The sequence below is a fragment of the Colletotrichum siamense genome, assembly GCF_013390195.1.
Source record: "Colletotrichum siamense strain Cg363 chromosome Unknown KSG_Cg363_contig05, whole genome shotgun sequence".
Classification (NCBI taxonomy): domain Eukaryota; kingdom Fungi; phylum Ascomycota; class Sordariomycetes; order Glomerellales; family Glomerellaceae; genus Colletotrichum; species Colletotrichum siamense.
In genome coordinates, this window is record NW_023501018.1 from 2,777,923 (window position 1) to 2,801,278 (window position 23,356).

The 23,356-nt window shown below is 42.2% G+C and overlaps 1 protein-coding gene across 1 annotated transcript; it reads left to right on the top strand.

The window, feature by feature from the left end:
- Positions 1-15,851: 15,851 nt before the first annotated feature.
- CREA (DNA-binding protein creA) lies at positions 15,852-17,012 on the top strand (the record flags this gene model as incomplete). Its single annotated transcript, XM_036640165.1, has 1 exon — positions 15,852-17,012. One exon carries the CDS (start codon positions 15,852-15,854, stop codon positions 17,010-17,012), a length of 1,161 nt encoding a protein of 386 aa, XP_036494432.1.
- Between the last annotated feature and the right edge of the window lie 6,344 nt (positions 17,013-23,356).

A 23,356-nucleotide genomic window follows, 5' to 3' on the forward strand; every position in this document is an offset into this window, starting at 1 on the left:
ATACTTATTAAAGCTATTAATATAGTTAATATTAATAATAATAATAGTAAAGCTCTAATTATTAGAGTAACTATAAGCTTAGGTTTAATAAGTTTTATAAAAGTAATAATAGCTTAAGTAGTAGCTTAAGTAGTAGCTAAGCTAATAGTATCTTAGTGCTTAATATATTTACTTACCTCTACTATAGTAGGGATTTAATAAGTGTTATTAGTTTTATAGCTCTTCTTATAATTGGGTATACTATAAAAGTAGCTCTTACCTCTTATAATATTAAGTTTAAGTAGAGGTAAGCTATTAATAGAGGTCTCTACTTTTAAGTTAAGGTAATATTATACTTATTAGTAGTAATAGATCTAAGTAATCTTAAAGAGGTCTTTATTTTATATATAGTAATAGAGAAAATATTAGTAAGGTAATTTATAGGTTTTTTAGATTAAGTAAAGTAAGTAAAGTAGAGAGTTAGCTAATAGAGGTTATAATAAGCTATTTAATTAGTTATTATACTTTAGTATGTTATTTTAAAGCTACTTTTTTATAAGATTAAGTGCTTTTAGTAATATAAGAGACTTAATATAGCTAAAAAGTATAGCTTTAAGCTTAATAAGGTTAAGTAGGTAGTTAACTAAAAGAGATTACTTTAAAGTAATCTTAGAGCTCTAATTAGCTTAAGCCTATTTAAGACCTAAGAAGACCCTATTAAGAATAAGGTTACTTATAGGTAGTTATAATTTAATAACTTTATTTTAACCCTCTATAGTAGTAGATATTATATAGCTAAAGTAAAGCACTTAATTAGTTTAGTAAGTAATAATATTTTAATACTATAGCTTAATCTATATATTAATAATATATATAACTAGCTTATAAGGCTAATAACTATCTTTAAATTAAGCTAACCTCTTAGTATACTAAGTAGTAGTTAATAAAGCGTAAAGTTCTTTTTAAGCCTTAATAAAAGCTAGGTAATATTTATTAACCTTATAGTAGTAGTAGTTAACTTTAATTAGCTTTAGAAAGTGTAGCTTAGCTTTAAGTTTAATATTCTTAGTAATATACTATATATAGAGTAGATATAAAATCTTACTAAAAATACTAATATTAATACTTTTAATAAAGGTAAGTTTATAATTAGTTATAATATTATTAAGGTATAGAAGGTCCTCTTTAGTATAAGCCTCTATAAAGTAAGTTAGAGCTTATTAGTAGTTAGAGATCTATTTAGTAGAGAGGAAGGTAATATTAGCGTTAAAAGTACTATTATAAGAGGTAATACTTATAATATTAAAGAGGGGTATACTAAAGTAGTTAGTTTTATATATATAGTTTATTAATAGTATATTAAGGTAGAAGTAAAGTAAAACTATATAAGAATAAAGTTATATAAAAAGGTAGGTAATATTACTTATTAAACCTTATTTATATTAAAAGAAGAACTCTAATATATATAGTTAGGTAAATAGCTACTTAATAAGGGTCTCTTACTTAAGGTAGTTATAATAAGTATAAGTTAGGGTATTATTAATATTATACTAAGTTATAGTGATCTTAGAGATACCCTCTCTTTAGTAGAAGTAAGCTATAATCTAAGAGGGTATTAAACTATTATTTCTTAGCGAAATAACCTCTTTAGCTATACTTTATATCTAAAAGTAGTAATTAGAAGTAAAGCTAGTAGTATTAATCTATAAGTAGTTATATATAGAGGCTTTAAGGTTCTTATTTAAGTAAGTAGTATATAACCTATTAAGCGCTTTAGTAATAATAAAGTAAAATAGATAGTTAGTTAACTATAAAGAGGTTTTATATTAATACTTTTTATAAGTTTTAGCTTTATTAATAAATAAGTAAGCCTTATTATAAGAGAAGACTACTTTAAAGTAATAATACTTAGTATTATTAAGACTATAATACTGTTGGTCTTATAGGACTAGCTAGCTAGTAGGGCACTATAGGCAGCAAATATCATATTATATTAACTGCGTTAGTAGTAATATAGATAAGGTTAACTGCGTTAGAGGTAGTAGCTGTAATTACGGCGTTAATCGCAGAGGCTAGTGCCTTACGTAATTGCTGATTATATAAGGTGCGTCTAGTTTGATTAACGCTACGATAGGCTAGCGTTACTAATACTAGCAACTTTCTCTTTTTACTAGCATTAATATAGTTAATAGTAACTATAGTATAATTTGAAAAGAAGTTATTAAACGATATATAACGCGAAAAGCAGTAATTATTAGTAATTATAGTAATTACTTATAATTACTTATAACCCCTATTATAGTAGTTACTCTATAACTATTACTTAATTCTACCTTAGGTTAGTGCTAGCGATTAGCGCTACTTAAGCTTGTATAACTTATCCCTCTATCTATATTATTACTAAGTTTATATTAAGGAAGTATATAAGGTATTAGTTAGGTTTTATTTTAGTGAAAGTGTTAGTGAGGTTATTATTACTATTAATCTAATATATTTTATATAGCTTATAGTATTTATATAACTACTATAGAGCTATAATATTAATTATTAAATACTTCTCTTTTATAGTATTTAGCTTAATAAAGTATTTATATAATAAGTATAAGTTAGTATAGATAATAGTAAGTATTAGAGGTAAGTTAAGCTATTTAGTAATTATTTAGAAGGTTAGAGAGATAGTATAAGCTATATTAATACTAATAACTATACTATAGACTTTAGAAGCTAATATGCTTTAAGTAACTTACTTACTCTTTATTAAACTAAAGTAGATAATATTATTATTAATTATAAATTTATTCTTATTAGAAGAGGTCTTATTAGTGAGAATAATAGTGAAACTAAGCTATAATATTAGGTTAGTATTATTAGCAAATAAGCTGTTAATAAAGATAAAAAGTTTAATAGTTAATAAGTTAATAGGTATAAATATTAACCCTCACGCTAATAAGGCTATTTACTACTATAGTTATACGTTAAAGGTCTTAATATTATTAAGTAAGGGGTTTTAGTACTAGTAGTAGTTAATAGATTATAGTATACCTTAAGCTAGTAGATTAATATAATATATGCTTTATGTGTGCGTTATTTAATATATTACTTCTTAATAGCATTAAAGGTAGTATTAATATTAATAAGAATAAGCTTCTTACCTTAACCCTTCTAGTAGAAGATAATAGTTCCTAACTTATTAATACTAATAATACTACTATTAAATATTAATAATTAGTTAATAGTAAGTTATTACTTAGCTTTTACTATAAATAAAGCTTTAGTTAGAGCTTTATCCTTATAAACTAAGAAATTAATATTAATAAGGCTTAAAGTGTTATTAGTTTATATATTAATAACTATAAAGTTAAGGTTAATAGTAGAAGGGACTAAAAGGTAGGGATTATAGCTTAAAGTAACTATCTAGAGAACTTCTCTATAGTAATAGCTATATATAGCTTACTAGTAGGTACTAGCTTTAGTAATATTATAGAGCGGCTTAATAACTTTTATAATAGTACTTTCTAGGTATTAGTTATAAATTTAGGTAGGTAAGTATATAAAGATTATTTTATTAAGCTTTATTACTAACTAAATATATACTTATGTTATATTATAAAGCTATAAAATTTTACTAAAAAGTAGTAATTATAAGGTAATAGTAAGGATAAAATATTAGTTTATATATTATATTATTAGAGATTATATTAAAATTACTTCCTTATTATTATTAGTATATCCTTAGATAATAAGGTAAGACTTCTTATAGAGCTTATTAGTATTCTTACCTTTAATCTTATTAATTATTTGCAATTAGAAAATATAGATATTTATATACTTAATAGGGTTATATATAACTATCTTAAAGATGCTTTAATTAATAAGTTTTTTAATTTTAGCTTTATTAGATTACTTAAAGGGGTAGCTAGACGTATTAATCTTACTTACTTTATAGAGCTATATAGCTAGGTTAAGGTTAATATATTCTTTATTAGTTATAAAGACTTTATTAGTAGTAAAGAATATAGCAGTAATATTAATATTATTAACCTTTAGTATGAAGTTAATACTAAGGGTAGGGTTAATATTAACTATTTTTACTATAAGTATCTATCTTTATAAACTTTAATATAGCTTACTTAGGGGTAGTCTTAGGCGTTCTTCTCTTTTATAAAGCTAGCTATATTAGCGTAATAGTAATAATACTAATACTAGTAATCCTTTTTAGTCTTCTTTTATTAGTATTATTAGTACTTTAGGAGTATTTAGTAGAGAGTTAGTATTAATAATATCTTTATCTAAGTTATTATAAAAAAGCTTAATATAAGTTAATTAAAATGTTTTTAGTTTATAAAGTAGGTTAAGTGTATAATCCTCCTTATTAATAAAGAGAAGTTTATATAGGTTAGTTTAGTCTTTATTTTTACACTATATAAGAATATCTAACTATAATAAGAAAGCTAGTATTAATAATATACTTAAGCTATTATAGAGGGTGAAAGTATTAGAGATTTAGCGTTTAGTATATATATAGTGGAGTTTATTAGTAGCTTTTTATATAGCTTCTTAATACTTAGTGATACTTAGAAATAGTGTTAAATCCTTAGTTACTTAAAGGTAGGTACTAAAGATAAGTAGGGTTAGGATTAAACTATTAAGTTTAGTAATATTATTAATAGTCTTAATAATTATCTATAAGGCTTATTTATAAGGGATAAAAAGGTTTTTAGTATAGATAATATTATAGGTATAGTATAAAGTAGTATAGTAATATTTAACCTTATTAATATTATAGTAAGCTTTAATAGGGACTTCTTTAATAGTAATTATTAAAGTGTAGGTAGTATACTTAAATTTATAGCTATAGAAGTTAGTATTAATATTTATAATAATAAAGTTTAGAGGGCCTTAATATATATTAATTTAGTATATATATAGAGCTTCTTAAGTATGCTAAGTAGATAGATCTTTAAGAAAATAAGCTATATTAAAGCTAGTAGTATTATTAACTATATAGAGTATTAGCTTATTACTATTAAGATATATAATATCTATAAAGATCTTATAGTTAAACTTATAGTTATTATAAAGGGTAAATTTAAACTTTTTAGGTTAATTAGTATAGAGTTAATAATACTAATAGACCTTAGTTAAATAAGTAAGAAGGCTTTTATTAACTTTATACTTAGCTTTAGTAAAGATATATTAAAGTTTAATAACTAATAAGTAGCTAAAGTAGTAATAGAGTTATTAAAGTTTAACTTTACTAAGGTAGTAATAAATAACTAACTATTCTTATTAGAGAAATATCTAGGGATACCTCTATTTATAGATAACTAGAACTCTAAAGTCTCTCTACTTTATAATATTATTAAGGTTATTAAATATAACCTCTATTTTATCTATATTATAGAGGTAGTATAAGAAAGGTATATTTATTAGTATAATATAGAAAGTAATAAGACTAAGTAGTATAGGGATTTTAATAGATCTTAATAAGTAAATAAGGCTACTAAGGCTAAATTTAATAGTAGCTACTCTTATAGCATTAACTTTAAAGTTTAATATTAATTATTAAAGTGTGAGGACTTAAGGCTAGCTTGCTATTAAATATTTAGAAGTATTAATATTAAGTAGGATACCTTAGAAAATTATTAATTTATACCTTCCTTTAAGAGAGAACTATAAGGTATATTCTTTAAGCTTAACTATAGCGTATAGATCCTATTTAGTAATAGTATAGAAGGTAGCGTTATTACTTAACGCACTAGTAACTTTAAAGCTATTAAAAGTAATATTAGTAAAGTGAGGAGTGAGAAATTATTAATTTTTATTATCTAAGCTATTTAACTTATACTAGCTATCTTTAGTATTAGAGTTATTAATATTAAGAGTACTAAAGTAGTTTAATATATCTTTATTATAGCTATTAATAAGAAGGTTATTAATACTTTTAACACCTTTATATTATATTAAAAAGTAATTAAAAGTAGGAGTAGAGGTATCCTTATTAATATATATTTATTTAAAGTAGTTAAAAGCTTTATAGTAATCTTTAGTAAGGTACTTTATTAATTAGTAGCCTATTTCACTATAAATATAGTACTTCTTTTTAGATTTAGGAAGTATAAGTTAAAGGTAATATTAACTATAAGGTATATATAGGTAATAGCTGAATTAAGAGCTATAGCTATAGCTATTATATTAGTAATTAGTTTAGTATTAATTATTAATAGGAGTAGGGTTTATTATAAAGTGTTTATAAGCTTAGTTTTATATTATAATACTAATAGATAATTAAAGCTAGTTAGTAATATTCTTATAGTCCTTAATAAGGCTTATAAGAGTATAATTATACTTAGGTATACCTTAGTAAGTATTAAGGACTTAGTTATAGAGGGTATTATTAAAGTAGTAGATAGTAAAGAAGGTATATTAGATAGTAATAAGTTTATTAAAAACTATCTTAAGGTACTTTATTTTAGTTTTATTAAGGTTTTTAAGGATTATATAGTTAAGAGTAGTATTATACTACTTAGAGAGATATACTTAATATAACTCTTTAGTTTTAAAGTAAGCTTTAACTTTAGTAACTAATTTAGTAAGGTTAATAAGCATATTATTACTATAGAGCTTATTATAGTAGTAGTTAAGTACTTTACTTTTAAGTATAATAGAGAAAGTACTTAGAGTTTAGAACTAATTAATATTAGCTTTAATATAATAATCCTTAAAAATAAAAAGCTTAGAGTTAAGGATATTATATATATTACCTCTAAATTATATACTGTTATTATATAACTTTATAAGATTTATAAGTTATTAAGGGGATAGCTAATTAAGTATAGTGATATTAAGTATATTACTTTTACTAAAGTTAATATTAAAGCTTCTTAGAGGGATAAAAGTAGTTAATTAGTAAGCTTTAGAAGTATTTAATTTATATTAGATTAGTCTAAAAAATAGAGCTATATATAAGGAGGTATAGTTAGAAGAAGCTAGTAATTCTAGCTTAATACCCTTAATATTATTAAAGAAGTTAATATTCTTAATAGCTTTTTTAAGAGAAGGAAACTTAGTTATCTTATTATTAATATTATTATTAGTTTATTAGTAGAAGTCTTTATAAAGAGTAGTATAGATATTAGAAGTAATAGAGGTACTATTTTAGATAATATAAACCTTATTAGTGATAAAGAAGTCTCTAAATTCCTTTATAGTAGCTATATTATAGTTATTAAAAGTAAACTTTAGTATATCTTTAAAGTTAGTAGAAGCTTAACTTTAGAGGGTAGAACTAATAAAGCTATTAAGTTAGTAGTATTTTATATTAAATAGGAAGTATAAGGTAATCTATTTATAGGTAGTAATGCTTAATTCTATATTAATATTACTAAGCTTTCTCTAAAAGCTTTAGTTAATTATATTATAAACTTTAATAAGGATAAGGATAAGGTAGTTACTAGCTAGAGGTATTAGGGGTATTAATAGAACTAGAGGGTTACTTAGAGAGTTACTTAGAGGAGTTAAGGTAGCTAAATTAGATATAATTAGAAAAGCTCTTAGTAACTATAAGTATACTAAAGAGTAATACTAATAAAGCTATAATAAATTAATAATAGTTATTTAAGAAGTTATATAGCTTATTAAAGATATAGAGGGGTAAGTATTAATATTTCTAATAGAGCGAGGTATTAAGTTAAATTATAAGTGAAGATTATTATACTATAATTATAAAGAGCTTATTAGGTATTATAGTAGCTAAAGCTTATTTATTTAGTAGATAATTTACTACTTTATTACTTTTACTTAACTTAATATAGCTTAATAGTAGTTAAAATTAGAAGTATAGGGGTTAAAAAGGATCTTTATAATAGAATAAGGGTTAGTTACTTATATAAAGAAGGGTATTAAGGGTAAGTATTAATAGGAGGGTAAGTAAGCTTAGTAAGTAATATTATTAATAAAGTAGTAGAATCTTAAGAATAAGTAACGTTATAAAAGAAATAGAAGAACTATATAATAGCGTTATAAAAGGAGTATAAGTTAGTAAAGGTAAAAGATAGTGAAAAATTCTCTTATAGCTAGTAGTTAGTAGTTAGTATTTAGTAGTTAAATAATAAGAAAAACTTATAGTAAGGTATACTATATACTATATATAAGGGTAGTTATTATTAAATAGGCTTAAAGTAGCTATTTATTATTAATATTAATTTAGCGAAAAGAAGGTAGTTAAAAGCTATTAAAAGTAGAGTAATCTCTTATTTATTTATATAGCATAAAAACTCTATTTATAAGAAAGTAAGAGGTTAAATAAAGTAGTTAAGAGTGAGGTAAATAGTTAACCTTATTATTAATTATAAATTAATAAGCTGAAGTTAATATTAAGGGTTAGGTATATAATAAACGCTTTTTAAATAAGAAAGAGGAGTAATTACTAAGAGCATTCTAAGTAAAATAAACTATCTTTTAAGTTATATTATAATTACTTCTATTAAATATAGGATTAGAAGCTATAAAGGCTATTATTATAATCCTACTATTATTAATACTATAAAGAGATATTACTTAATCCTATTAGTATTAGTGATATTAGTATTAATATACTCTTCTTAGAGACTAAAAGAGGGTAAGTTTAAAGTAGCTTAAGCAATATAAGCTATCTTTTCTTAAAGTTATAACTACTTTATTAGTATAGGTTAATTAATTAAGCGTTTTTAAGTAGAATAGATCTAAATAAATATTAATAAAACTACTTCTTCTAAAGCTTTATTAATCTATAGTTAATTAATATATCGTATAGTAGTAATTATAAAGTTAACTACTAATTAGTATTAGTCTTATAGGACTAGCTAGTTAGTAGGGCATTATAAGTAGTAAATATTATATTATATTAACTATATTAGTAGTGATGTGGATGAGGTTAACTGCGTTAGAGGTAGTAGCTACAATTATAGCATTAATTATAGAGGCTAGTGCTTTATGTAATTGCTGATTACATAAGGCGCGCCCAGCTTAATTAACGCTGCAATAGGCTAGCGTTACCAATAAATACTACTTAAGCTTTAATATATAGCTATTACTTAACATATAAACTTAGAAAGTATTAAATAAGCTATTAAGAGTGTAGTAATATATTATAATAAGTAAGTAAGAGCTATAAGGTTTTTTAGTAAGTATAAAATCTATCTTAAGAAGTAAGTAGATAAGTAAGTAAGTAAAAAGAGGGGTAATAATAGGGTTTATATTACTAAAAATTAACTACTACTATTATTACTACTACTACTACTATATATATATACTATAACGTTATTAAGCTAGTAGTATTATATACTTCGTAAAATATATAGGAATTCTAGTAATAACTAGTAGTATATATAACTATAGTAATATTAGCTAAGATAATCACTAATATTACTGTTTTTTGCTTACTATAGAGGCTGCGCTATATATGTAGGTATAGGAGGGTGTGGAGGGTAGGTGTAGTTTAAGACGTCCCTTTATTATTACGCCGCGTCTTGAGGGCCTTGTTGGGTACTTCGAAAAATTAATGATCCGGTATCTCAGCAAAATGGGCCAAGAGTTGGCAACCGGGAAGTGGCCGGCATTTCGCCTGATGCTTTATCGGGAGGACGGGTAGCGCAACAATCAGATGTCCTGGCCAGCCATATCCAAGCGTGGAGAAATCCGGGGGCGGGACAGAAGTGTGTGTAGCGGGAGACGACCTTGAAGATTTTCTCGTGGCTCTTATCTCTGCTGGGCGCATTTCATTTAGGCTGTTGATGCCACTACCCATTAGGCAGGGACAGCGATGTCTTCTTGGCTGAAGGCCAAAAGGTCTCCAGCAGCCGAATCACCTCATCACGCTGTTACATATCACCACCGTCTTCGCGTGCCCTGAGCGTTTTACGAGAAAGTCTGACTCGGTTGAGGACCCAACCGCATTGACATATCCTCAGCGGAAGTTGTAGTTGTCGCACGAGAGAAAGGGCAGAGCTCTACCGGAAACTTCACCCCAAAGCGGTCAAGCTGCGCGGTTGTACGGAAAGCAGTCTAGCAGATATGAGAGATCTGACTTCCCCAACTCTTGGGACAGGGTCGTTGGGACTTCCCCCGGATATCCCAAATGAAGCCTAGCGCACCTGGCAGTTCGGGGGATCGACTGAACCTGGAAGGCAGGTCTGGCCTTCAAGAGGAAGTTGGATAAGGGACTTGCTGACCAGCTGAGAGCATAATATACGATTGCGGACCTGCCGCGGGGAAATCAGCGAGGCATGGGGAAGGTGGCGCCGCTTCAACGCCAATGGCAGCGGATTGCAAGAGGAGCGCTTGATGGCGATATGCGGGCATCAGTGTGGTGGTGAGCAGAGGATGTGATACCCCCACGTGCTGTCCCTTTTGGACGTTGGGGGTGACATGCTCATCGTCGCAAGTGAGGGGCCAGACCAAAACCCTCACACCCTGTCAAAAGAGCTTTGGGGACTACGCCTTTTGATTCGCCCAAAAGTTTTGAGAGGAAGAGATCCCGATCATCCGCTCATGACCGGCAAAAGTCGAAAGCATGCATTGGCGTAGGCAATTGGCAACATGTCGCCTTTCTTGAGGGTGAGACGAAGACCACAATCGGCACAGAATCTCTCAATCCAACAAAGAAAAACCAGAGGCACGAGGGATTGTGGCTTGCTTCAACGTTGTTCAAGAAGCATAGGCAGCGCAGCCAAAAGACCTGGCCGCTGCTGTGCTGTGTGCATCTGCATCCGCTGCAGACCGAGGAGCGAGCCGAGGATCAGGACTTCCATTCGCCCTCGGCGAGGGACTACCGAGGGCCACCGAATTACAGAGGGAGGCGTATGCGAAAGCCCTGTATCCGCTTGGCGATGCTCGGCGGCGCGCACACAGGGCGAGGGGTGTGGGAATCTAATTCTTAGCACGAGGGAACCACCAGCCCAGGCGGCTTGTACGGCTTATCTATTGCGGATCACGTCGTTTGGGCGCGCGCCCACGAGCGCTGAAGAAAAGTCACGATGCGGAAATTTGACTCATCTGCGACAAGTCTCGCTTTTTTTTTTTTTTTTTTTTTTTCTCGCGCTTAACGCGCAGTGGAGTTACTGGCGAGAATAACCGAGACACACGACGGAGAATCAATGACGAGAGTCGTCTCGAAGACTACGCCCAGACTATATGTCGTCTGAGAAGTTGAGGGTGTCGTGAAAGTGCTGATGACCACAAAGACGTGGGTTGATGTTGCGGTGAAGCAAGCGCGAAATTGGCTGATCGACGATACTATGTATGCGTGAAGGGTCTTATTGCCTTGGGTGTGTCTGTCGATGGATACGCCTGCGGGCTGTCTTTCCTTCGTTGCTCCCCAGAACAGAAGAGGGAAAAATCATGGCATACATTTGTGTGCACTTAGTGGTCGGGATCCGGTACCGCTCCAACACTCTTATCTCGAAGGAGGAGGGGCTAAATGTAATTTGACAGAGCGGCGGCCCCCACACCACCGGCGGGCCCCCGGACGTGGCGTTGAGCTGCGAATAGTGTACTATGCAAAACGTGGACTCGGGATAGTGTTCCATGGCGTCGAAAAAGACGGACTAGAATCTTGGGCTTCAAATGAGCTGTTCGAGCGACTGCCTGGCTCGGTCCTCGGGATGACAGAGGTGGAGAGCAGCAGCAGACAAGGAGACAGATACACGCGCAAAGTCGGCTTGAACTTGGGCTGCAACATGACAGCTCAAGGTGGTGGACGTTGATACCGTTTAGTTGGAGAAGGTACATATCTTTGGCGGCCGTGTTGGCTGTGGAGGAGGAGAGCAACCCCCCACCCCGCGGGGTTGCTGTCCCGACCTCATCTCATCGTGAGCTGAGCACTTCGGATCGCGGCGCCGTATCAGCTTGCGCGACGGGTGCTGTGTGCTGTGATACGGCCGGCATAAAGATAGCCCTCTGCTCGCCTGGGAGCCAACCGCATGCTCCGTCGAGGATGTACAAGGGGACCCGCGGCTGGGCAGAGGCAATGGAGGACGGCATAGAATCAAGCTTACTGGGCTCGTTCGATATGCGCTTCGCCTTGCCCAGCCATCCACGCGTGTACGATCCAGGAGTGTCATGGCCATGGCATGGCCTGCTGGTGAGAGGGCGGGCGGCAACTGGCATGGACGATCCCAGAGAGACGAACAGAAGCTGTCGTATGCTTGCTTGCCTGGTGTTTGCCCTCAGCTGATGCTCATGAGATGGGAGCATGATTGATTGGGTTCCCCACGGAGAATGATCAATGTCTCCCCCAGGTTTCCTTTTGTCAATAAATGCAGGCTCCCGCGGGTCAAGGTTCTGCCCCTCATTCCCACGGGGTAAATCTGGACGATCACAAAAATGAGGAGAGGTCCAGACTAAATTGTGCCATATGGGCAAAACCAAGCAGACGGCGGCATTGCGTGACGAGGGGTCCAACTTTTTTTTTTTTGTGCTCTTCCCCCAAATGGTGTCTGGCACTGTCTGATTCTGGTTCTTTTCTTTTCGATAGCTAACCGTCTTGCGTCCTTCTCACTTTCAAGCTCCCCGAATAGCTTCCCCCATGGCTCGGCGCACCAATCAGAGCGGCGGACGGTGGCACAAGTTCGGGGTTGTTGCGACTAAGCCACCACCTCTGTCGCCTCACCGCCCCGCGCCCGCCCGCACAATCGCGCAGAGTCAGGCTTCACTGTTCAGGATCCCGGTCGCGATAGTTTGTACCGTCAGGGCCAGGCTGGCGGGGTGCTAATCTCGGCGAGCCTGGGGAAAGGAAAGCGGGATGGGGATGTGAGCTGTGGAGGCGAGGGCAAAAACAAAAAAAGCCTCGTTCCTATCAGAATAAAGTGCCCACGTTGCACAAGGCCTTGTCTGCACTATGTATCCTTACTTGGAGCCTCACGCATGAGGGAGGCACGTGTCGGTAGTAGACCGAGATGTGGCTCGAGAGGGAAATTTGAGTATGGGGACTATGGTGAGAGAGGCATCGTCAAGCGGGAATAGCGGCGGCGATACGATACGGATACGTTGTTTGTGGATAGGCAATACTGCGAATGAGGCCGAGGATGGACCACCGACAGGCTAAGGCGAGGCAGGCATTCCCACCCCATCAGTCCATCAGATTAGTAGCCTAACTAAAGGCTTTTTTCTCTCTTCATCATCGCCTCCATCCATCGCCTTCCAGGTTCTCATTAAGCCGGGACGGGGACAGAAAAACATGAAGAGGATAAGGATCCCCCTAGCTCCCTACACTAGACGTTGAGCACGGAGATGTGTGTGGGATGGGCGGAATAAGGGAATTGTAGTATGGAAGGCAGTTACTGTGTGTCCGTAGTGCAAGGTGTAATGTAATAGTGGACGTCTGGAGAAGACTCGGAGACTGGAGACTGGAGACTGAAGGATGCACACAGGCCTCTTTCTGTCTCTCTGGTGGATGGATGCTGCTGGTTCGGACGGCGGTATTCTGGAGTCTGGACCAGCACATCATGTAATGCCTCCATCGCCTTTTGTCTCGCCGGGGCGGGTTTGCGCCGTTGATTCGGTGAGACTGCCAAACCCCCTTCCGCCCCAAGGCGAGTGACTCGGACATTGGCAGAGCAAGATACGATACGATATGATACGATTGGTGACGCGCTGCCGTGCTGCTCTGGCTTGGGTATGGATGCATTCTGTATGGGTTCGAGTACGGAGGAGACACACTCTGACAAAGAAGGGATCCCGTTGCATAAGAGTTACAGGCAGCACAAGCAAGGAAAACGGACGATTAGCACATCACGACGGTAGAGGAAGGGGAAAAAAAAAAAAAAAAAAAAAAAAAAAAAAAAAAGCAGGGCGGTATCTACGGTACGGCATTGAGGTGCTTTCGCTGGTGGTGCGCTGGTGCGCCTCAGGTACCTTTCCCTGCCTGAGGGGCCTTACGTGGTGCATCGGCCCGGTACGTACCTGGGATAGCGGCTGCCCTGGCTGGGCTCTGCTGTCCAAGTCAGGAAAGAAAAAAAAAAAGATACGTACATGGGTGGTGGTGTCCCTCCGGGAGAGTAGCAGAGCACGTCCTCTTGGCTTTCTGGGAGTGGGGAGCACAGGGTGGGGTCCCCAGTGGAGGTAAACTCCAGAATGTTGACGGGATTCACACGCCCCCCCCGTTTCTCCGAGGCACACCCCACCCATCCTTTTCCCCTTCACCCGCTCCAGCAAGACTCTGAGGTGCTGCACTGTCTGTTGTGTGTCCAGAGTCAGTCAGTCAGTGAGTTGCAGCAGCAGCAAGGTCAGTGTCTACCTATCTGTCAGTCAGTTTCTCCGTAGTGATCTCTCACAGGCTGGTGCTGCCGCCCCTCCTAAAGCAACAATCCCTACCAGCTGCTGTGACTTGTCTGCCGCTGCTCCAAACGGAGAGGATGCCGTCCACCTTGCTCACTGGTCGCGGGATGTCTGTCTCTGGTCTGCCCAGCGGCCCCCAGTCTCAGCCCTGGTCTTGTCTCTGGCGGCGGCTGGAGTGTCTGTCTGCTGTCTGTCTGGTCTGATTGCCTGCCCGGCCTGTGATGGCTGTTTGGCTGTGCCTGCTGGTGCTGACGGCGACGACGAAGAAAAAGATATGGATGGCATGGAAAGCAAGGCAAGGTGCTCCGTATGGCGGGTTTGACGCTGGAAATGGGCCATGGGGGAGCATCCATGGGGGTCCCGCATTCGCACCCGCACCGTCACAGTCTCTCCCAAGTACCCTCCACGCTCCATGTACCTTTTCGCGAGTATTCCCGTCCCACGACGACGACGCCCTTAGGTAACCAGCTTTGGGGGAGCGTCAGAGGTGCCCCAGAAGGCCCCAGAAGCACCACAACCGGGAAGGGGAGGAAGAAAAAAAAAAAAAAAAAAAAAAAAAAGAGACGAAGCTGGGGGCAGGGCGAGCATGGCGCGGAAAGCACAAGCCAGCACTCAGCACTTTCACTTCCCTTCAGCACAAGCACTCGACACCAGCACCAGCACCAGCACCAGCACCAGCACTCAGCATTCGTACCTGCCTCCTGCCTTCCTTGCCTAAGGTAGACAGGTACCTACCGTCCCGGCTACCCAGCACCCCAGTACCCCAGCACCCAGTCGTCCAGAGAAGGAGAAACCGTCCACCCCCCTTCCCTGGCCCTTCCTTTTCCCCTTCCCTTCTCTTCCCTGCCCTCTTCCCATCCCCATCTGCCTTCTCCCCCCTCCCCCCCTACCACCTGCCGCTGCTTGTCTACCGCAGTACCTGCCGCAAGTACCTTACCATTCTTCCCCTTCCACACCGTCCACACATCCACACCCTCCCACCCCCGTCCTCTTTTTTTCTTCCTTATCCCACCTCTTGTCAATCCTGTCTGTACCTACGCTCTTTCTCACATTCTCTTCCATTTAAAACTACCGCCCCGTCCTTTCCTCCCTCCCTCTGCCTCTGTTTCTTCTTTTGGAAAAAATTGTTACACCTCCTGTCAACCGTCACCGACGACAAACTGCCCCCAGGACAACCCCATACTGTCCCCAAACGCCAAAGCTCCCAACGTCAACCATAAGGTACATACACCACACCACACCCTCCGCACCCAACTCCGACTCGCCCCGACTATTATATATCGCCCACCTCACCCACCACACGCGCCCGACCTTCTGCGCAACCCACTCTCCACACAACCACTCAATATTCACCAACTCGGAAACGATTCCTTGTAACATCGACTTGGTTCTGCATAGCCAAAGTCGATTGCCGGAAGGAAGAACAGAAAGAAAAAGGGTCGAATAGTTCCCAAGCCCAGCACTGCATATCTGGGCCAATGGGCGATCACATGCAACAGACACAACCGTCTCCTTTCAACTTTTCAAATTTACTCAATCCCGATAAGAACGACAACATGATTTCGGGCGACGCCATGGAAACAACTCGTCTCGGTCAGCTCAACGAGCTGAAGCCAAAGGGTCCTCTCCCCGGCCAGACCGCGGAGAACCCCAACGAGCTGCCTCGTCCCTACAAGTGCCCCTTGTGCGACAAGGCCTTCCACCGCCTCGAGCACCAGACGAGACACATCCGCACTCACACTGGCGAGAAGCCTCATGCTTGCCAGTACCCTGGCTGCAGCAAGAAATTCTCCCGCTCTGACGAACTCACTCGTCACTCAAGGATACACAGCAACCCCAACTCGAGGAGAGGCAAGAACCAGTACAACTCGGGTCCCCAGTCACACATGCCTCAGGATGGAATGATGGCTCCTCCCCCAGCTCCCAAGACGATCAGATCTGCGCCCACCTCGAGCCTCTCTTCGCCCAATGTCTCTCCTCCTCATTCCTACTCTACTCAATATGTCCTGCCTACCCACCTGGGCAGCCCCTTCAACCGCCAACCTCAGGGCAACAACAACATGGACATCTCCATCCTGGCCAAGGCCGCCAACCAGGTCGAGCGCGAGACTCTCACAGCACCTCCTTTCCACGGCCCTGCCGCCAGACACCATCCATACTACTCTCACAGCCTACACAACTCGCGAGGCCACCTCCCTTCCCTCTCTGCTTACCACATGTCGAGATCTCACTCCAACGATGAGCACAACGACGACCACTACTCTGGCTCTCGTCACGCAAAGCGATCTCGTCCCAACTCTCCCAACTCCACGGCTCCTTCCTCTCCCACCTTCTCTCACGACTCCTTGTCTCCCACTCCGGACCACACTCCCATCGCTACTCCTGCTCACTCTCCGAGGCTTCGACCCATGGGCTACGAGCTGCCTTCTCTGCGCAACCTCTCCCTCCAGCACGCCGCTCCCCCGGCTCTGGCTCCCCTCGAGCCTCACTTGGAGGCTCCTTACCTGCCTCCTGCCCCTGCGCCTACGAGCGCCGGCACCCCTCGCCCCACCGGCGCTTCTCTGGCGGACATCATCAGCCGGCCCGACGCTGTGAGGAAACTGCCTGTCCCCAAGATCGGTGTTCACCAACTCCTCGACGGCAACGATGGATTCCAGAGCGGAAGGAGTTCCACCACCGGCAGCGTTGCTGGTGGAGATCTCATGGACCGGATGTAACGGAAACGGCTTTCGGCAAAGTGGCATGACTTGACGACCTGGGATATAGAAGGGATAGAACTACGGCGTTTTGGGAATTTTCGAATTGGAAAGGTGGCCAACCTCGACTTCTCTACTTAATCACGAAATCAACTACCTCACATTCTCCAACCAAAGAAGCGACGGTCTCGCCTTTCACGGCGGCGGCTGCATTCCAAACTCATAGAACTCCTCTGCTCGACGGATTTGCAACCAGAGATTGGATTCACGACTCCTCTCCCCCCAACCATCACAACGAAAAGCAAAGTTTATTATGTGCCTACACTGTCTTTTATTTTTCTTCTGGCTCTTTTGGATTGAGAAGGGGTAGGATCCTCTTGTATGTGTGTGTATATGAGTGGGCGGCGAACCCGCCCACTTAAATGTGTCACGGTCTGTTTGTATGTGAGGGCGCGCGATGGGATTTTTACAAAGAGATATCAACCTATAGACGGCGGGGAACCGGTGTACATGGGCTCAAGAAAAGAGCTTCCACGGACGGGCGGGCCAGCGCATCAGCGCTGTTGGGTGTTTTTTCCTCAGAAGAGAGTCGCCGCCCGCATAGAGGCGTGCCTGACCAAGTACGTTATTTCTTATCAACCGAAACTGTTAGAGAAGTTTCCTCGAAACTCGAGAGAAATCAAGAGAACCCGATGATCCACTTCACTGGCATTTCCATGACACCCTCCATCTCGACTTGGCTGTGAACGTGACCTATTCTTTATCAATCTCAAATCTCCCTCGTGGTCATAGTGTGTGAGTGAGTTGAGGTGCACAAGTCGGGGTGTGACAGACCCCAATCCACCCACCCACCCCACACATCTCACTCACACTCTCTCCCACACGGTGGTAGTCACAACTCGACCGATGATCGGACCTTGCTTGGCTGGGTGGGCAGAGGCGGCGGCAGCCCGTTTGTTTGGGGGGAGCCAGGCACCTCTAGAGGAAGAGAGAGAAAAAAAAAAAGATGGAGGGAGGACGGGCGCGGTTTTCCCACCCCCACACACCTGAAGCCGCACGTAATCTGCGCAGTTTGCATCCGGGCCTTTTTTTTTTTTTTTTTTTTTTTTTTCTTTTTTTTTTTTCCCTGCTGTGAGCCCCCGTTTGAGGAGGAGGTCGGAGTGCCGTCGTTGGGAAACGGTGTTAGCCCGCGGCTCGGTTCACGGCGCGGCGGCGGGAGGTAGGCAAGGTAGCACGCCTTTTCGCATTATTGTGTAATTGTTTTCCTTTAGCTGGGCCACCCGCGCGCTCTCGCTCGCTCTATCTGTTGAAACCTTTTTTTCTTGGATTTCTACCGAGTTATTCTACCGAAATATCCACGACCTCTCAATGTACGCACGCAACACAAGAGAAGGCTACTGGAAGGCGGCGCACACAAGGCAACCTGTGCTATCAGAATACAACAATGCGCAAATGAAAAAAAAAATTCTTCAAACGATCATCAGCAGTGACATATTACTCGTCAGATGGCGGCGCAGGCGCGCATGAGGCAGGCAGAGACGCAAAGGCAGGCAGGCATGGTGACAACGCAGCAGGGCACAGCAGTGGTTCTGCTGCTGGCCCCCCTGGCTCCATTCAGAGAGAGAGAGAGAGAGAGAGAGAGTCAGCTCCAGCGCTCCCATCTCGTCATGAATTCCTTGGAGTTTGCGCGCACATCTTGGCCGGGCCCCCTTTTTTGGTCCCTATCTCTGCACTTGGTCGCTCTTGGCCCTATCTTTTTTTGGGCTGGGGGATAGACACTGGGGGGGCATGGGGTGGCTGTATATGGGATGGATATCTATGGGGTAAAGTAGACATACGGGAGGCAGATACTGCAGAAATCTTTCTTCCAGCACCCCTTGCACAGGAAACGATGCGTTATCGTCTGCCTCATATTGCGTGCCGTCATGTCCTCTCCTCCTCCGCCGCCGCCGCCGCCCCTCCTGCGATAAAGACAATCGTTTTGCCTGCCGCTGCCGCTGCCGGTGGGTTGGGTTGCGCGGTTGTACGGGAACATTAGTCAAGCAGCTTGACCGTTTACCCCGGAAATTCTAAACCACCACCCACCCCTCCCCCTCCCCGTCCGTTCCTCTCCCGCCCCTCAGAGCTACGTAAACGGGCCACTCGATCGTGCCATCTGCGACCTCCAGAAACCTGGCAGAACACAGCTTGGTTTTTTTTCGCCAATGGCATGATTAGGGAATGGGTGTGGGTGGTGATGTGCAAAGGCCTCGAGTCAGTCAACTCTTGTCTTGTTGTCTTTTTCCCCGGCCTGCGAGAGAATAAAGGTCTGGAACGACGGCATTACGTATTTCTCTGGGGGATGATATCACAATCTGCCCCACCGTCCCTGGCATGAGCAGCGGTTTCTGACACCTGTTGCAACCTTTTTTTGTTTTTCCCCTACGCGTGGGGAAGAGACGAGAAAGGGATCACAGAAAAAATTGTTGACAAACCCCATAGGATCTTCGTAAGGGACCACCGGCCCAGCCCAGCCTTAGGACTTCTTATTTAGGGGTTCCCCTGAGCTTTTGCCTTGGTTCTTTGCCATCGGATCTTTACGGCTACACCAGCTTGGGCCAAGAAAAGCATGCTACCGGAGCCAGCGGATGGCTACGTATGCTGTCTTCCACAGCCCGGGGCCAAGGAGGTGATGACGGTTGGATTCCCCAGTTTTGGGACATGTAAGTCGTCCATGATGACTCAAAGTGGCCGCTGTCACCGAAAAAGCTTTTCCCCGTACTTTTGTTGGCGGGGAAATCTCCTGGGGATCGGGCTACTCCTTTGGCTTACCTGGAGAGGATGGAGGGCTTGCTCGGTATTTTGTGTGGCTTGCTGCTGTTGGGTTGGTTCAGGAACGCGACGCCAAGGTCTCTCTCTCTTCTCGACGACTCACTCTCACGTAGCGGTACCTGCCCTTTGGAGTGAGCCCAGCCAGCCACCTGGTGGCCCCATCATGACTATTCGTGCGTTGTCTCTGTCGTCTCTCATCCCTCGCGCCCGACTTCTCCGGATTTTTCGGCTCCAAGGTTTTGGGCTGAGTCGTTGAATGCCAGCAGCCTTTTGTTGGATTCACAAGTGAATCAGGGCACATGTCGCGCATACCCCGTCTCCCTCTCTCTTGCCCTTGCGGCGGCGGCGACGGCGCGCGCGAACCACGTCGCATGCTTTGGCTTGGGCAGGACCGCTGGTGAGGCTGCATTTACGAAGGCTCGTCACATGTGAGAGTGCCAGTAGTGGCTTGCTCATCGGGTGCGGACATACCAGCCCACCAGCTTTTGCGAGGAAGGGGAACTGTTTTACCACAGCTGATGCCGTATAGGAAGATCTACAAGCCTGGTTTCGGACGCGGTGCAACGCTGGCGTCCGCTCGCCGTAAAGCATCCTCTTGTTTGGCGCCTGCCCGAGAGTTTACACCGAGCAACATGCGAGCCAGAGACGTGCTGATGACGGCGGCAATAGCGGGAGCATCTCTTCCGTCCGTTGCTAGCATCTGCGCGAAGAGTCGCTAGTATTTCAGGCAATGGCTTCGGCATCTAGTAGCATCTCCGAAATGGCTGCCTCAGCTCAGCAAAGACAAGCGCAGCCATCGCTTGGATGTTTCTCTCAACGAACTGAACACTACCGCGTGTAGAGGTTGCTTGCTTACGTGCTTGTAGAATCTCCTTCACCGCCAGACGCGACGTGTCGAGTTGGGTGCACACTTGACGCGCGAGAGGGTGTGGTAGTTGCAGATGTTCAACCCCAAGATGGATGGGTGACGGTACGTACACTGTTGAAAAAAACGGGAGTGATGTTTCTACAATTCCATCGCGAAAGCCACTGAGTGAGGGGGTGGGGCATGAGTACCCAGGGAGTCTGGGGAGCGCGGCATGGCGTCGCTGGCGTCGGTGGCATAGTTGGAATGCGTTCCGATTCGAAGAGGGTTGAGATGAGTTGCTATTCGAGACAGGAGAAGGCGGGCGAGGCCGCATTAGAGGCTTGGGCATTGTTTTTTTCGACACGTACGCTGAGGCGGCCAATGCCCCCGGGGAACCGCGGAAGACATGCGGATGCGGGAGAGACGAGACGAGACATGACGCGGATATCTCGTTGCTAAGACGGCTCAGGCGATAGGTCATAACCAGAGTCCTGGGAAATGCCTGGGCTGGCCGGCGGCTTGTGATGTCCGCAGCCTAGGTAGCAAACAGTTTGCTTTTTGGGTATGCGCCGTCTCGTTTGATAACTCAGAAAGTCCGAATGGCCACAGACATGGCAACTGATGGTTGCGTTGCCTTTTGCACATGCGAGTGGACGCTGATTCTTGTTCGATTAGCCCGTCGAAACGAGATCCCAGGTTGAGACACATTTGCGGGCGCTTAAACACAAGGAAAGTCACCCCTTTCACTTGACCATTCCGCCTGATCCAAAACCAGGAAACGGGGAGATGGTGCAATGGCGCTAAAATGCGCTTCAGCAGAGCGCATGTGCCAGGGTCAGAAACTCCAAGACCAGCTGAGTCGTCACTCATGGCCTGCTTCTCCCTTTGGCGGTGTTTTTTTGGTGCCGCGATTCGAGTGAGCCGACGCCTGATTTCGCATTGACGGGAAGAAGTGTGGGGGTTTGGCTGCTTGTCCCTGAGGGTGAGTAAAGACCGTTGAGGCGCCTAAGCGAAGAGTACACTGATCGGATGTGGTACGTCGGTCCTGTTCTCGCGCTTGTTACTGATGTCCCGGTCGTCAAAGCAAACCGTCCCGCTCGCTCCCGATGGTGGAATCTTTTGCGGTACGCAGAGTGCACGCATGAAGCCATGGCGCCATCCGCCATCGGTTCCGGAGTCGAGATCCAGGGGCAGGTGGGAAAGCCGTCGCCGAGGGGCATCTGACGCCGATGGGCTCTGCCTTATCGTAACGCCGAAGGACATGTGGCTGGCTCCCGGTCGCCGTCCTCGGCCTAGCCAAATCCTGCACACCCTCTTCAGGCAATCCAATGGACAAGTTGGAGGTGTCGACGTTGTGTGAGCCCCCACGGCCTGCCCCACGAAATTTACCCCAGCATCCCAAGTGCGTTTTGACGTCGTTTTATGGGGTTGTGGGGGAAGGCAGCCTTCATGCAACCTTGTTAGAACACCCGGAGCCTTGAGCCAGAACGGGCGATAAGATCAGCAACCAACTGCTCGATCCCTGTGATGACGCAGTATTCACCATTCAAGCATTTTGGTGCGCACACATCGACAGGTCGCAGCGTAGTCTCCAGGAAGACTGGTCGAGAGAGAGAAGATGTCCCCATTGTCCAGGTAACCCCCGGATAACTGGCCTTTCGGAGCATATCGGAGCATCACTGGAAGAGGCGACAGGCCTGCATGTCGGCGTTAGTGACAATGTCCCAATGGGTGTCAGCAAGCAAGGGCCCCGGCATGACGACAGCAAGCTGTATGTAAAATTAGACCATCCCTGGATTGAGGCGAAGCTGGATCCTGACCGTTCTTCCCGGCCATTCGACACCTATCCTCTGCCTGAGTACGAATATGCCGGTGTGCCGTGCAATCCGCGGGTATCAAAGGCTCGCTGGCTGTGATCCTCGTACCGCGTAGCGCCTTGGGGCATTGGGGGTGGAATGTTGTCCGCGACGCTAGGAACCTGGAGTCCAGGAAGGGAGTTCACATCCTCGGGCCCGTTATCCGTCCCGAGCCAAACCCGCTCGGGATGTGTAGTGGCTTTTCCGTCGTCGGGATTCAGACTCTGGCTTGCTTCCCCGACGCCTGTGTGCATCTCGATGTCGGTTGAAGGCCCTTTAGACGTTGCGCCTCGCCAGCCTGCCGATAAAAGGGGCACGCCGATAGTGCGACGGATCAGCGTGATGGACTCTCTCTGGGTCGTCAACCTGGGCGCCATTTGCCCCAAGGCTTCAAGCGTCTCTGGCTGCGTGATGCAGACTGCAGATATCATTGCGCAATAGTCTTGACGCATCTATGCTGCACGGCGGGCAGATCCCATGCGTTGGTGAATCATCGGTCCTATCAATTCCCCTAAACGACAGGGTTGCAAATTGTCCATTTGTGGGGGACTGGTAGGCTTGTCGCGCATCCACCGCCAGTTTGATATTCATTGCGTGTGAAGATTCGTGTCCGGGGAAGCGAAGCTCCGGCTGCATCAAGGCTTGAAACGGGGAAGCAATAGCGCCTCTCTTTCGTATGCACTGTCGATTGTGTCACCAAGCACTCGTCTGCGCATCCCCGTTTGTCAAGGAGACTGCAGGCAGAAGGCCGATGCAATGGTAGAATTGTGGTCGACTCGAGTTGGCTTTCGGACATGCAGTGGAGTATCATGCTCCGGGACGGGGTCCGGCCCCTGAGCGAAGGTTTGCAA